The sequence below is a fragment of the Cryptococcus neoformans genome, chromosome 1 (assembly GCF_000091045.1).
Source record: "Cryptococcus neoformans var. neoformans JEC21 chromosome 1, complete sequence".
NCBI lineage: Eukaryota > Fungi > Basidiomycota > Tremellomycetes > Tremellales > Cryptococcaceae > Cryptococcus > Cryptococcus deneoformans.
In genome coordinates, this window is record NC_006670.1 from 837,501 (window position 1) to 851,330 (window position 13,830).

Genomic DNA, 13,830 nt, shown 5'->3' on the forward strand with positions numbered 1-13,830 from the left:
CCGACAGATGACGTGACTCACTTCCGCTTTTAGTAAAGCTTCTCTCCTCTCTGGCATACTGCCGGGATTTCGCTTCTCTTCACAGGAGCCAATGGCCCATCCAATGCTCATAAAAAGTAGTTGTCCGTTGCTGGCCTCGGATACTGACTCATTCTCAGAAAATGCGCCGAGGGACGTGAGCATGCGTTGGATGAGATATAGTTTATCGAGCGCGATGGATAAAGTGGACTGAGCTTCAGGGGATGAGAGAGAAAGGGTGTCATCGAAGATGGGGGCGAGAGGGACGAGGGAGTGAGCGTAGAATTGGGGTAATGGGAGGTCGGACATGGTGAGGAATGAGTTCGCTTCGAAGATGAACTTGAGATTATCGTTGCAATATCGAGTAATCAGTGCTGGACACTGGCGAGCACGGTGGATTTATTTATTTGTTCATCAACAAAGAAGGATATTTAATTAATGTTGCAAAAGTGCTTACGCAAGGATTTCTTTTCCCTGGGATCCCCCCGAACTCTCAAAGTGCGACTCTTCCACCATGAAGTGCACATTACGTAAGGGTTCAGACAATTTTGAGTGTCTTCACCAAGGACACAAAGAACGAAGAATGAGAGCAATTTAACATTACCTTTCTTGATTTGCACGCTTCTTGTGTCTTATACCGTTATTGTGATGTTGATCTCTAATATTATGTCTATTGTCGGTGCGGTACATACACTGGCAGTACATGAGACCGTTGTGATTTCGATGTGCGATGCTGGGTCTGGGGATCGCGGAGGGCAGGCAGAAAGCAGTTCCGAAATTCCGGCAAAAAAGGACCGGCTATGACGGAAGCGGTAAGGTACCAACTCCAGGCCCTTCTGTTTGCCTCGCTCCTGGCTATGTGTGCCTGGAATCTGATTCCCATCATTCCATCCCATCAAGTCATCAGACAGCCACACCGTCATATCTGCCCCCTCCGACGCAAGTACCCACAACCGGTAATGCTACCCCATCCGTTTCTGCTTCACCAGTAATGTGCGTATCAGCATTGTGATATGGTACTTTCCGCTTTGTTTTCGGATGTGGGATGTTGAATGCATTTTCAGTGCACGTGAAGGAACCGATATTCGGGAACTTGGAAAAAAGATTATTTAAGAATGCCAGACCGGAGGGCTGTGCAACTTGGTGCATCCGATGCAACGCGGACCCCTAAAAGGCTGAGAAACTGGAGGGTGGAAGCAGGACGGAAGTTTTGAGGTTGATGATCGGTGACACACCACCGCCTCTACCGGCTCTACCATTAATGTGCAGGAACCCGATTTTTATCGATGAGTATATGACCCTTTCCATGGTGCATGGTTCATTCTACGGTGGTCCGTTTCTTCCTCTTTTCTCATTTCTGGTCTGCTTTCCGCGAATATATGCGATTACGCAGTCCAGACTTCCGTTTAGCCTGTATATTAATGAGTACTAGCCCGTGAAGAATGACTGCAAGGTACTCGCTTTATTTACAAGCAGCAGTCCAACGCAAAAGCAAGACGAACGACAAAGCACAACATATATGATGTCTTGGACGTGAATGCATTGTATAAGCGGGGAAGTGGGAAGTTGAAGGGAGCAAAGCGCAAAGATAGGAGATATTAGAATATAGGATATAAGATCCAGGAAAGGGACTGAAACAGGGAACATTAGGGTCATTAGACATTTTTAGGCGACGAGCAAACGAAACACCACGACGCTTCGGGTGCTGTATGAATTGTCGGAATGTCTAATAAATGGTCCTAGTCAAGTGATTGCACAATATCCGAACTATTTCGACCTGCTTCCGTCTTTTGTTGCTCCCCGTACATCCTCTCGCCCCGTTTGTTTGTCGTTAACACAATTATCGCCACCATCCCCCATTTGCCTGTTGCCAGAACATTATAGTGACCTCATCGCAGTAATAGTCGCAGAATAGCCGATCCTGTCCTAATAATAACAACCGAAAGCTGCCGACTCCTTTTGGCCACTCGACTTTGATTCCAGCAAATAGCAACGACGCAACGTTTGAATACTTATCTTTCAATTTGGTTGTATCCAAAGGCAATGACGGGAAACTGTTCTGTCCCTGCATACTCGGATGGGCCGCTACCCAACGTTACTGACGGTAATCACGAGGTTTTGCGATCCATGAGCATTGGGAAGAGGAAGTTGGGACTAGAAAATGGGACAGAAGGGCGGATGGACCCAGATGAGCATGGAAACCGAGGGCTGAGCGAAGTGAGTACGATTCAATATCGATTTGGTGTGCGGTGTATGTGCGCAGTGTGATTCCAACAAATGGCTAGGCACAGGGGAAGATCAGATGGAAGGATCAGCGCATGATGGTGACGATTACTCCTTTATCCCGTGTCCTTTCGCTCCATCTTGATGAGTGACGGTCGAGCTGACGGTTGTAATCTTCTTCCCCGTAATACAGCCCCCCTCAAGCCACACGCAAAGCACAAACGCGACCATGTCTCCACACCCTGTCCTCACTGCCAGTTCAGCCTTATCTATGAGCCGAGGCTCTCCATATTCCTCCACAACAACAACCGCCTCCGAGACAAGAGGGCAACATCCGCTCGCCCAACCTCCTCTCAATGCCAATGGCTCAAACAGTCCGTCTCCTTTACCTCTTGACTTTACGCCAATTCCTCTTGCGCAAATCACCAATCTTCGGAAATCGCTTTCCCGCCGTCGGTCATCTTATCCTCCTGCGACAACTCCAGGTGCATTGGATAGTCTTTTCTCTTGGTCTGCTAGTGGGACACCCAAAGCAGATCTCTCGTCGCTGCTGGATTCTCTTCCGGGCCTTGGGGAGGGTGTAGACGGAAACAAGGGAACGGGATGGACCCCGGGAAGCAACGCTTGGGAACAATTCATCGATCCGTCTTCTGATATCGTGGAGTCGACAGACGTGTTGACGAGTATGGATTCCCAAACATTACGCAAACTTCAACTTTCGGCTTCAAGAGTCGTCAACGCGCCGCCTGCTGCGCCGCAATCTGACGAGGCCAAAGGGAATTCTGCGCCTGCAGCTCCTCAGCTCTCAAATGTTTTGCGGCCACCACCACCTACTCCAGGCAAGAGGAACATCCAACAGTCCCATGAATCAGAATGGAGGTCTGCGTTGGCGAGTGTGATTCAAATTGATGGGGTAGGGGACGTGCCTGTGCTGAAAATCTTGCAAGAGGTTTGGAAACGAGGTGGCGGTGATTCGGTAGGTTCAGTGTTTTTCTTTGGGGGGGGGGGGATGACCCCGACTAATTAGTTGGCTTGGTAGGTGACTGCACTCTGTTTATGGCCTAGTATTATAGTGGCTCTGGCCATACCTGCAGACTCGGGACCAGATTTCCGGGTACCCAATCCATCCGCACAATCTGCAATGTCCTTGCAGCAGCTATATAACCTGACTATCCGCCACTGGGAGCCGGCTATCTTTTCAGGGCTGCTCGGTCACTTTGCGTCTGGGAATATGCCATCTCCTGCTGCATTACCTGCGGATCGTGCTTTCCAGTCGCAGCATTACGGTCCTTCCACTCCGATGAGAGACACGGATCTTTCACAGTGGATAAATCTCACGCCTGGCGCGTGGTCAGCGCAACATGATCCGTTTATCGGCTCAACTGGGCAGAGTAATCTTTTCAAGCCGCAAGCGCCTGAAGATGCTGGGTTCCCTTTTCCGCTTACGTCTGGATTAAAGGCGGGAGAGAAGGCTGAAGATGTTGGACGCAAATCGTTGGCGAATGGGGTTGCGGAGGAAGATCAAATGGGCCAGAGTATTGCCGAGATTCTGGCAAGGATGGAAGAGGAGCAGGACGGTGATGGGCCTGTTTCGGTTGCGGAGGACGAGATCCAGACGCACTCTCAGCCGTCTCGAATGTCGTTCACCGAGTTGGGCTCCCAAAGGCTTAATCCGGTAGACCAATCGTTCCATCTTCCAACGCCGGAGACGACCTCGTCCGAGTCGCCTAATAATCACAATGCGCACAATAACAAGATTGCATTCTCACCTCCTACATCCATGTCTTCGCCGTTTGTTTCTGCTGGCTCGACCGGTAGTGTGGTGCCTACGAACAACGAAAGCGGCCCTGGGCCTACGAAATGCTCAGCACATGTCAAGACACGGCCAACACAGGTCCCCATACCGCCTGTCGATTTTATTCCCCCGCCTCCGATGTGCATGTTTTTCAATCCATCGTTTGAAAATCTTCAAGATGGCAAGTCGGGTGTGTGGCGTGGAGATTTGGAAGTGCGGGGCAGGGGCGGCGGCAAGTTTTCGGTCCTCGTCATTGGGGAAAGCGGAATGGATCATCTATGGTAAGTCGGTGTACTCTTTTTGTGCAAATGGATTTCGAATCCTGACATTCCTTGTCAGGCAATCACACCTCTGGCCGCAAAGTCTTAGCTACCCTCTCAAGCCCAATAACAGTGATGAATGTTACACCAGCTCAATGATTCCCGTTTCTCATCTTGCCCGTGAGGGTCTCGTACCGATAACCATGGGGATGGTGCTGTGTAATGAGCCGGCCGATCGGATTGATCCCTATGTCAAGATGGTTCATGGCTTACATGCTGAAGGTGTGGTACGTAGAAAAAAAGGCCTTTCATGGCACATTGACGCAGAAAAAAGTGGCTGATCAAAATTTTGTAGGCTTTCCATCTTCCTTGCGAGAATCCGCGTCTGCCTGTGGTATTCCTCCCCACAAAATTCCATGCCAATGACCCTCTTCTCCGACTTGGCGTGGCGTTCATGGGGAAAGCAGGTCTTCCGTACCCGTCTGCGCCTTTATCGGCCCCACGGGCAAGGCGACATACTTATGATCTTGGCGCGACTAGTCGAGAAGAGCCGAAGAACAAGAAGAGAAGACAGAGCGCATCGACCGGCATCAAGCCGAAGAGCGGTTCGCGGAGGAACAGCAAGGAAAAGGAAGGGCAGTAGGAGATCCACACCGCGATACCCCAGCTATCGATACCCAACCAACATCTTTCACGACATTTTACGACTGTAATGACTAATACACGGTACTTATTTTCGGCTCGACCACAGGCTTTCTTTTTTGCTTTACTGTAACATGAAACAAAAACATCGATGTGTATCGTTGAACAGGCAAAAACGGATGCGCGGCGAGAGTGTGACGGGGAAGGAGAGTTGGCGAATCAAGTGTGTTGAGCTAGGCAAGGATCTTTCTAATCTGCGGATGGGGCGTGTGCCGTATGGCTGTGCAAGAGCTGTTTGTAGGCGTTGCTGGAAGAGAATGGTATGCATACACGGATACTGCCTGGCTGTGGTTGTTGTGTTACATAATGTATGGACTGTGTGCCACGGGGGATATGCCGGTATTCTCCGGGTGTGGCGGGAGTGAGGACGGCGGGATGCGGGGGGAAGTGTGTCTCTCCGCCCATTCCATCCATCCACAGCCTCCCCCAAAATGGCGTCCCCCGCAGCTGTGCGTACTCCCCCCCCGCGCGACGCAGCTAACAGACGCCCACAGCGCCTCCTCCGCGCCCCGCGTGTCCCCGCCGCCGTCCTCGCCGCTTCCCTCGCCGTGTCCTCCGCCGACCTCGCTGCCGACGACGGCGCCGCGCCCTCCTCGTCTGTCCGCCCAGGGCGGTCCCCGTCAGGCGAAAAGGTCAGGCCTGCACTGGCACCGTACTCCAGCCTTGCTGAATCTTGTCGTAGCTTCCCATCTACCCTACGCCACAACATAACCCCGCCATCACCCTCGTGGAGACCCACAACCCCCTTGTGCCCTACATCACGCAGAGCAGAGAATCAGTGTCCAGTGTTCTCGGCGACGCGAGGAACTATGTGCAGAGCGGTGTCTCCAAATGGATCACGTTTGAGCGAAGTGTCGAGCGTACGTCGGTATAGCTGATTGCTTGCCATGTGCGCATGGCTGACGGTAATGTAGGTGAAGTCAAGAGCGTTCTCCCGCCTGATGAGGCTCTAAACCCGGGGCTTATCTACGTCCTTGTCGCCGGTCTCTCTGGCTCCGTCCTCTCTCGAACCCGTTCCCTTCCCGTTCGGTTCCTTGCGCCCCCGCTCTTCACCCTCCTCGCATTCCCATACTTCCTTCCAAAAACATCTCACAACATCCGCCAGTACCTTTCCAACCTCGAGGACAAGCACTTGCCCGAATTTGCTGCGAAGCACGACCACTTTGTGCAGACCGGCATCGCTCACTGGGGTATGCTCTGGGGCCGCATTGAAGACGCCACTGGAGATGCAAGGGAATGGGGACACCGGGCGGTTGAGGGTGTTGAGAGGACGACCGGACTTCGGCTCGGTGAGGCCGTGAGCAAGGTGGAGAAGGAGAAGGAGAGACTGGTCGAACAAGAGAGGCAGAGGGCAGTGGCTGTGCCCGCACAAAAGTACGAGACTGTTGGTTATGTTGTTGAACAGAAGCCTGTGGCCGAGATTGTCGCTCCTATGGAGCCTCCAAAGGAGAAAAAGTTGGTGTAGACCCAAAATGGCTAGAATACATGCAACATGACTATAGGCAGCTATATGGTAGTGATTTAAGCGGGGAGAATGTGGCAGCCAAGTGATCCCCGACCGCCCCATCCGCTTCGTGGTGTCAGTGTCAATTGCAAACGCTCTTGTCCCCGCATAATAAGCAGAGGTAATGGAATCTTCACAGTGTCAGATGTGTATAGTCAAAACGGCGGAAAATCCACGACTTACACCTTCAGACTGCGCAACCGCTGTTCCAATGGCTTGTAGACCTCCGGGGGACGTGTGGTTGATTCCGGCAAAGGAATAAATCACATCCTGGGCCTTGAGACCCTACAAGACGGCTGTTAGCTGACAATGCACCTACATTTTGTCATTTGGCTTACGGCCTCTGAAGCGGGGCTGTTTACTGTCACAGTGTTCACTTTTGCAATAGCTCTCGCGGGCCAAGGCGTTTCTCTGGTTCTTGCGGAATAGCCGTTCGCCTGGCTTGAGGGTAGGGACACACTGCCATTGGGCTGCTGCTCTGATGCTGGAGAGGAAATGGCAAAGGCATCGTGAAGGGCCGTGGCGAGGAGGTCTGTTACAGTCTGACGGTCATTTTGAAGGCGAACAAGCGAAGAACGGGCATGTCGGATAGCATACTAGTAAGAAACGCATGAGTGTGTGGTTCATTCAGATATCTGAATAAAAAAAAAAGTACGCGTACAATATCCAAGTCTCCTCGAGGGTAGCCTTCGTTGTCTAGCAAAGACGTTGAGGCCGTTGCTCCGTGCTGATACTTGTCAGCCCATTTCGGCATGATCTGAAAATACACATACTGAGGACAAGACGTCATTGAGGACATCCTGCTGGGATTAGCCTTTTCTCTCAATAAGGGTAGTATATGTTAAGACTTGCTATTTCCTTCTGGATGGCGTCTTTACGCTGGATAAGGGCGAGAGCATACTCTCTGGGCTCTCCTGGGTAAGCTTCTGCGTGGGGTAAGGGGAGGGAGAGGATGGAGGGCTCCTCTGGAGGAGGGAATACGAGTTCCTGTGGCATGGGTCCTGGTATACAAGAGTAATGTATAGAACAGCGAGCATATATGATATGTGGTTAATCGAACTGAGCAGTCATACTTATCCAGAGCCGTCGACGTCACTACTTTATATATTTCCCTTCTGCAATTCCGCTTCCTCTCCGTCGCACGCTCTCTTTTCTTTCTACATATGCTGCCCAGACTTTGCACATCCACAGCCATATCCCGCGCAGTCCACACCATGGCCTCTCAACTCCCCTTCACCCGTCTTGTCCAAGAAACACAGATCGGTATCCTCTCTGTTCTCAGAGCATGCTATCTGTAAGCCCGTCTCCCATCTCACACCCCCCCGCAAAAACACTCAATCTTACTCGTAGCACAAAGAACGTCCAAGACACTCTCGTCACAAAGGACACTCTTCTCAAATCAGACAAGTCTCCAGTGACAGTTGCCGACCTTTCTGCCCAGTCGCTCATCTCCCTCCACCTCCTCGCTCACTTTCAAGATCCAATCATTGGCGAGGAAGACACGAGTGAGCTGAGAGTGAACGAGCCGTTGAGACAAAGGGTGGTCGGCCTTGTCAATGGAGGGTTTGAGAAGGAGGAGGGATGGGGCAAAGATAAAACTTTTTCAGAGGACGAGTAAGTGTCACAACTACAATCTGGAACAAGTGATCCGTGCAAGGAGGAGGTAGACTGATAGCGAGAAAGAATCCTGAGTGCTATCGACGCCGGTTCTGCTAAAGGCGGTAACAAGGGTAGATTCTGGACCATTGTATGTGCATTATCTATTAGAGCTTTGGAATATGACGAATACTGATTTTGCAGTAGGATCCAGGCAAGTCGATAAACACACACCCCAACTGGTCCTGAGCTAATACATATGATTTTCAGTCGACGGGACGTCTGGCTTCATTCGTCACCAACAATACGCTGTATGCCTTGCACTCATTGTTGATGGCGTTGTCGAACTCGGAGTCATCGGGTGCCCTAACCTTGGCCCTGAGCCCGCCAAGATTGGTGAGGAAATCATTCCTAATGGCAAGGGTGTCCTCATGGTAGCTGTGAGGGGTCAAGGCAGCTGGTCTGTGAGTACCCATTTTTCACTTGGTAATACTCCGAGGCGGGTTCTAATTTTGCGTTTTTTTTTTGGCAGCGCCCTCTCGATTCTGCCACCTATACCAAGCTGAATCTTCCCCCTACTCCCCCGGCCTCCAACCCCCTCACCTTTCTCGAGTCCGTCGAGTCTGGCCACTCTGCGCATTCTATCCAGGCTCGAATTGGCGCCCTACTCGACGTTCAACGTCCCTCCCTCCGTATGGATTCTCAGGCGAAATATACCTGTCTCTCTCGAGGTGAAGGCGGTGTCTATCTTCGTATCCCTACAAAATATGTTGGAGGTAAGATCTACGAAGAGCGGATCTGGGATCATGCCCCTGGAGCCTTGTTGATTCATGAGAGTGGTGGTATCTGTACAGACATGTGGGGCAAGGAGCTCAACTTTGGTGTGGGAAGGACTCTCAAGGAGAATGACGGCATCGTCGCCGCCGGTAAAGATATTCATCCCAAGGCCGTCGAAGCGGTCAAAAAGGCGATTGAAGAGGCGCAGGTTGAAAACAAGTGATGGGGGTTTTATCATAAACAGTCTAGTCATTGATATAGTATACAACGTGAAACCGTAGACAGTGATCAAGGATCAGTCCAGACTTGCAAACCGTTCTCACCAATATGAAAGTGGAATTTTGCCCCTTCTCGTTTCCCAAGTATTCCTCCATCCATATTCACCAACCTCACTAATCCTTCGTACTTGCCGTTCTGTCCCACTTCACCATTCTCCTTTTTTTCACGCGCCTTTGATCGCAAAGCATCAATAAGAGTGATGTCCCCCGGTAACTGCAGACCCCGCGCGCGTCCTAAAAGGGTGATTTGTATGTTCAACGGCCAATAAGTCGGGTTAGAACGTGAGACAGGGCCACTTTTAGAGATGGAGAAAGGGTTAGGATAAGGTGTTGGGAGATGGGGAAGATAGAATGGTTGAGTTTCACGTGTTGTCTAATTAAATAGCGTAAGCACTTTATACAATCCATGGAAAATCCTGCAAGCAAAATGATGGCCTCACACGCAGTCCTTGCACACTTATAGCAACAACGCTTCCAAGGTCTTTCCGAATCTGTCCTATCACCTCCATGACCTGTCTCACGCCTAGGGCGTCTGGTCCAACGATATTGGCCCCATCGCCATGCTGCTTTCGACCTCTCTCTTCATCGGCCCACAGGTGGGGGTAATACCCATCTGCAAATCCATCGATGGCCACCAAGTCGAGCGCTCCTGGACGCCGCTCGGACCTTGCTGGATAAGGAGAGAGTTCAACAACTATCCCTTTCAAACCGAGTGCAAGATCCTTCCATCTGGGCCTCCCCCTCCAAACCGATAATCGACTTGTACTTTCCTTGATGACGTCCTCGATCAAATCGTCTTGGGCCTCAGGGGCGAGGGATCTGATATGGGCTTCTATGGATCGTCGGAGAGACAGCATAATGGGTCGATGTGTATAAGGCTGAAAGACCTGCGCATAGCCTCCTTTTCCGCCAAGGACGACTGTGGACAGCGGCGGAGGTAGAACGGCAGGGAGAAGGGTAATCATGAGGAGGAACGTTAATAAGGTGGTTTTTCCTATGGCCAATTCAGTTTCTAAACCTCTACCTAAAGTTCATGCATGAACCATACCAGACCCGCTAGGCCCAACCAGTTCTATCAAGTCTCCTCTACGTAGAGAAGAGTGGCCATCATGAGGACGATACTCGAGAAGCACATCGTCTAGGGATGGGATGAACGTTGGTCCAGGCGGAGATGCTATAGGATCTTTAGATTGGCATTACGCATGGGAATAGACAAATCTTGACGACCTACTACTGTATCTCACAGCCATCATGATCTTGTGCTGATCAGCTTCTACTTGCTTGGCAACACCCCAACAATTGATTGAAAAGTTTGGACACACCTCGGAAGCTGAACCACATTTTATTTCGTCCAGTCGCAAATCTGAATCCATGTTATCATGTCTGTTGTCGCAGACGTATTAACGTGCGGGAGACTTTATAATATGGAAGATGGGTCTGACGTGCCATCCCTTCGTCAACATCGATCTCATCAACAGATTATATGCAATTACGCGACGCGTTTAAGAAAACATGATGTAACGTATTCTACACGTCACCATTAGTAGTAACGACAGGGGAACTATAATGTGAAAGCAGAAAAAAACATCATCGGGGGTGTAGCTCATTTGGCAGAGCGCGTCATTAGCATTTTATCTAAACTTTAAGATCATTTGACGAGGTACTGGGTTCAATTCCCAGCTCCTCCAAAGTTCTTTTTTTTGGAATCCAGCTCATTCGTTTCATGTCGAAATTCATGCTTGATGCTTAGAATAACAGTTGACCATGAACATGAACGTTTTAAATAGATCTCAGAAAATACTGCGTCATCCATTATCATGGAAAATGCGTAAATCACACGGCGACAGGGGGACAGCAGGTATCGCTAAATTGAAATGACCATTTAAAAGCGGTTCAACGAATGCAAAACGTAAAAGACGGAAGATGATCCATTCGAGATGTCTAAAATTTACCCTACCGAGGTTATGCTTCTCCGAAAAAACCTGGTTGAAACGTTGAGAACTATAGCGCTCAATACTCTGATACTTTGCCCCCTAGACCCCATATTGCATTGTCAAAATCTCGTATGCCGTTGTTGATATTACAGCGATCCCCCAGATCCCAAACTCATTTTTTGCTTTTGCCTTTTGCTCTCTTCTTTGAATGAATATTCACGAATGACGCATTTGCGTCAGGGATACACCAGTCCATTTAATCTCTTTGTACAATCTTGGCGTACGAGGCTGTCTGTGGCTGTTTGCTGGGTGGCGGACCAATACTGACACCGGCACTGAGCGAGACTGCTGCCAACTTGGCTTCAATGACCTCTTCAGGGGATAATAATCCCTGTCCCCGATCCGCCTCTCCCGCAAACGCTGTATCATCTTGGTTTACACCGGGTGATGAAGGCCTTGATCCTTGTGAAACCGGCTGAGACACAGCTAGCCGAGGAGCAGAGGGGTCATACAGCGTTGGTGCAGTCTTGCATGGTGCTCGTCTCGGAAAGTCTGGATCGTCATTGTTTGATTGCGGCGGTTGACATTGAGGGATCTGGGTATCAGAGTGGGCACGAGGACAGGGCAGGATGGAGACACGAGGTTCCGCAGATGGAACAACTTGTCCAGGTAGAAGAGGGTTGCTCATACTCGCACTTGGCGCGGCGCCGTTCCAAACGCCGCCACCATTCATCGGTCTCATTTTCGCTCTCTCGACCTGCATTGGCTCAGCAGCTGTGCTGCTTCTCAACAAGGGGGGGAATTCTGCGGTATTGGGCCCAAGGGCTATGGCCTGGTGGGCAGAAGCATCTGAAATGGAAGGATTTGGGATAATCGGCGAGGGATGGTATGGGACGTTGTTGGCTGCCCAGTCGGGCCGCTGAGGAAGCTGATGTTGGCTTGGGGGAGGAACGTTGATGGATGAAGTGCGGCGCGATGAATGAGAGGAAGCTGTGGTGGTGGTAGACGACTGTGACTATTGGCAGATTAGATTTTTGAAGGTGTGGCGTGACGTAAAAAAAAAGGAAAGCTTACCGGACTGTGCCCTCTGGTTCTTTTGTCTTCCGTTCCCAGACTGGTCATGCCATTCAGACCTTGTTGCTTCATCCCCTTTTGTCTGTAACCTGCTCCTGGCCCCTGGGCGGCGGGATACATAGCTCCCAATCGTACGCTACTGGCGGCACTCTTTGTACTTGTTGTTGAACCTCTTGAATGCGGTCGTGAACCGTCATGGTAAGAGTGTGAAGATATGGAAGACGACGCAGAGCTGTAAGGCTGGGGCAGCGGGCGTTGGGGACTGGGTTGAACGAGCGACGGGTACATTGCAGGCCGAACGGCTTGCGGAGGCTGGAGTTGAGGCTGAAGAGGTTGTGACGGGTAGCCAAACGCGGGGCCTGCGGGATACGGCATCCCTTGTGGTATCATTGGCATGGGCTGACTGACCATTTGCTGGTACTGCCATTGTCCACTCTGCTGAGCTTGCATCAAACTATACTGCTGATTCGGCGTCATTTGCGGGTATGCGCCGCCTGCTTGAGGTTGCCATCCTGGAACAGTATAGGCCTGCTGCTGGGACATATTGTACTGGCTGTCCATGTAAGACTGCATCGCGAAACCCTGTTGCGGCTGCCGTTGCTGCTGAGTATACCCGCTTGGCATCTGCCCAGCCAGAGGGTAGCCGTTCATGTCCATCTGGTAGTTGTATCCCATGGCTTGCTGGTACCCGTACGGATTTTGCTGATACTGGTCAGCCATGCCCGGCGCCGGTGAAGGGGTATGCGAGCCCTTGGGCGGGTGATAGAGGGAAGGGTAGACGACCTCGAATTGCCCGCCCGCAGGGTACCGACGCCTGGGAACAGGATCTATGTCATCCTCCAACGCCGCAGCCGCCCTAGACGGGGGTTCTCCTTCAGTTTTCGAAATGGAGGGTGATTCTTCGACATCCCCGCCTTTCCCATAGATCTTCTCACGCGCCGCGGCGTACGCTGCCTCACGCTCCTCCAGTGTTTTCCATTTGCTGGCCCTTCCGTCTGCTGTCGACTGCGCGTCTGAAGAAGCTGCCAAATCGGGCCGTTCACCCGGCGCCGGGGCGCGCTGCATGATGCGGAACTTTTGAGTGGGCGAGGGCGCTGCAGGGACCAAGTCGGAGAGCCGCAGAGTGGCGCTGCACCTGAATCAGCACGCTACAGCGAGACAGACAGACCAGAGCTCCGAGGCTTACCTCTTCTCGTTGAGCGGTCCTAGCACACCGACGACCATGGAGGCCTCTGGGCCCGCGACGGCTTTGAGCCCGTACCACTCGGCCGCCTTGTAGACGAGCATGCGCTGGAACTTGCTTGTGGGGACGGCGCTGATGGGAGCGGACGGGCCGAGTGCGGCCATGGTGCTGCTGGTGGCTCCGTGGGCGGGCTGTGGTGCTGGTGCGAGGGCGCCGGCGGCTGCGCGGGCGAGGAAGGCCTCGAGCTCCTTGGCGAGGACGAGGAGGAAGATCCTGTCCTTGGACTGGAGGGCGAGCTTGAGCTGCTCCTCGCCCTGGCGGGGGCCGAGGCCGACCTCTGCGGGGAGTGCCACGCTGGCGGGCTCGCTGTCCGGGGCGTCGCTGTCCGGGGGGTCCGGGGTGGGGGTGCTGCGGCTATGCATCGTCAGCGGCGGGCGGCGGGCGGGCACGTACCCATCGGGCATCGGGGCGGGCGGGGGCGGCTTC

The 13,830-nt window shown here is 52.0% G+C and overlaps 7 protein-coding genes and 1 non-coding gene across 8 annotated transcripts in view; 4 read left to right on the forward strand and 4 right to left on the reverse strand.

The window, feature by feature from the left end:
• CNA03170 (conserved hypothetical protein) overlaps window positions 1-637 on the reverse strand; it is a 1,819-nt gene extending 1,182 nt beyond the window's left edge. The window contains exons 1-2 of the mRNA XM_566758.1: window positions 476-637; window positions 22-399 (exon numbers count right to left, since the gene is read on the reverse strand). Of these exons, the coding sequence (XP_566758.1) occupies window positions 22-327 (306 nt within the window). The 5' untranslated portion in view covers window positions 328-399; window positions 476-637. The remainder of the gene's footprint in view (window positions 1-21; window positions 400-475) is intronic.
• Window positions 638-1,815: 1,178 nt separating this feature from the next.
• On the forward strand, window positions 1,816-5,282 carry CNA03180 (expressed protein). The gene is made up of 5 exons (XM_566759.2): window positions 1,816-2,235; window positions 2,435-3,217; window positions 3,281-4,317; window positions 4,376-4,583; window positions 4,652-5,282. Exons 1-5 carry the CDS (start codon window positions 2,062-2,064, stop codon window positions 4,937-4,939), a joined length of 2,490 nt encoding a protein of 829 aa, XP_566759.1. The 5' UTR covers window positions 1,816-2,061; the 3' UTR covers window positions 4,940-5,282.
• Window positions 5,283-5,424: 142 nt separating this feature from the next.
• Window positions 5,425-6,503, forward strand: CNA03190 (hypothetical protein). Its single transcript, XM_567237.2, has 4 exons — window positions 5,425-5,447; window positions 5,493-5,630; window positions 5,681-5,858; window positions 5,913-6,503. The coding sequence occupies exons 1-4, from the start codon at window positions 5,430-5,432 to the stop codon at window positions 6,461-6,463; spliced, it is 885 nt and encodes a 294-aa protein (XP_567237.1). The 5' UTR covers window positions 5,425-5,429; the 3' UTR covers window positions 6,464-6,503.
• Window positions 6,442-7,539, reverse strand: CNA03200 (ubiquitin-dependent protein catabolism-related protein, putative). The gene is made up of 6 exons (XM_024656228.1): window positions 7,355-7,539; window positions 7,276-7,302; window positions 7,164-7,229; window positions 6,841-7,098; window positions 6,686-6,787; window positions 6,442-6,633 (listed from the first exon to the last, which is right to left on the reverse strand). The coding sequence occupies exons 1-6, from the start codon at window positions 7,496-7,498 to the stop codon at window positions 6,520-6,522; spliced, it is 711 nt and encodes a 236-aa protein (XP_024512093.1). The 5' UTR covers window positions 7,499-7,539; the 3' UTR covers window positions 6,442-6,519.
• Window positions 7,540-7,674: 135 nt separating this feature from the next.
• Window positions 7,675-9,396, forward strand: CNA03210 (3'(2'),5'-bisphosphate nucleotidase, putative). The gene is made up of 6 exons (XM_024656229.1): window positions 7,675-7,796; window positions 7,853-8,116; window positions 8,186-8,249; window positions 8,306-8,312; window positions 8,369-8,562; window positions 8,631-9,396. Exons 1-6 carry the CDS (start codon window positions 7,717-7,719, stop codon window positions 9,096-9,098), a joined length of 1,077 nt encoding a protein of 358 aa, XP_024512054.1. The 5' UTR covers window positions 7,675-7,716; the 3' UTR covers window positions 9,099-9,396.
• Window positions 8,709-10,592, reverse strand: CNA03220 (expressed protein). Its single transcript, XM_024656230.1, has 5 exons — window positions 10,476-10,592; window positions 10,385-10,409; window positions 10,202-10,327; window positions 9,594-10,147; window positions 8,709-9,526 (listed from the first exon to the last, which is right to left on the reverse strand). Exons 1-5 carry the CDS (start codon window positions 10,524-10,526, stop codon window positions 9,164-9,166), a joined length of 1,119 nt encoding a protein of 372 aa, XP_024511909.1. The 5' UTR covers window positions 10,527-10,592; the 3' UTR covers window positions 8,709-9,163.
• Window positions 10,593-10,745: 153 nt separating this feature from the next.
• On the forward strand, window positions 10,746-10,841 carry CNA03230. Its single transcript has one exon. It is a non-coding gene; the product is annotated as a tRNA-Ala (tRNA).
• A 246-nt stretch (window positions 10,842-11,087) lies between these two features.
• On the reverse strand, window positions 11,088-13,741 carry CNA03240 (hypothetical protein). The gene is made up of 3 exons (XM_566761.2): window positions 13,348-13,741; window positions 12,162-13,290; window positions 11,088-12,102 (listed from the first exon to the last, which is right to left on the reverse strand). The coding sequence occupies exons 1-3, from the start codon at window positions 13,506-13,508 to the stop codon at window positions 11,344-11,346; spliced, it is 2,049 nt and encodes a 682-aa protein (XP_566761.2). The 5' UTR covers window positions 13,509-13,741; the 3' UTR covers window positions 11,088-11,343.
• Window positions 13,742-13,830: the final 89 nt, after the last annotated feature.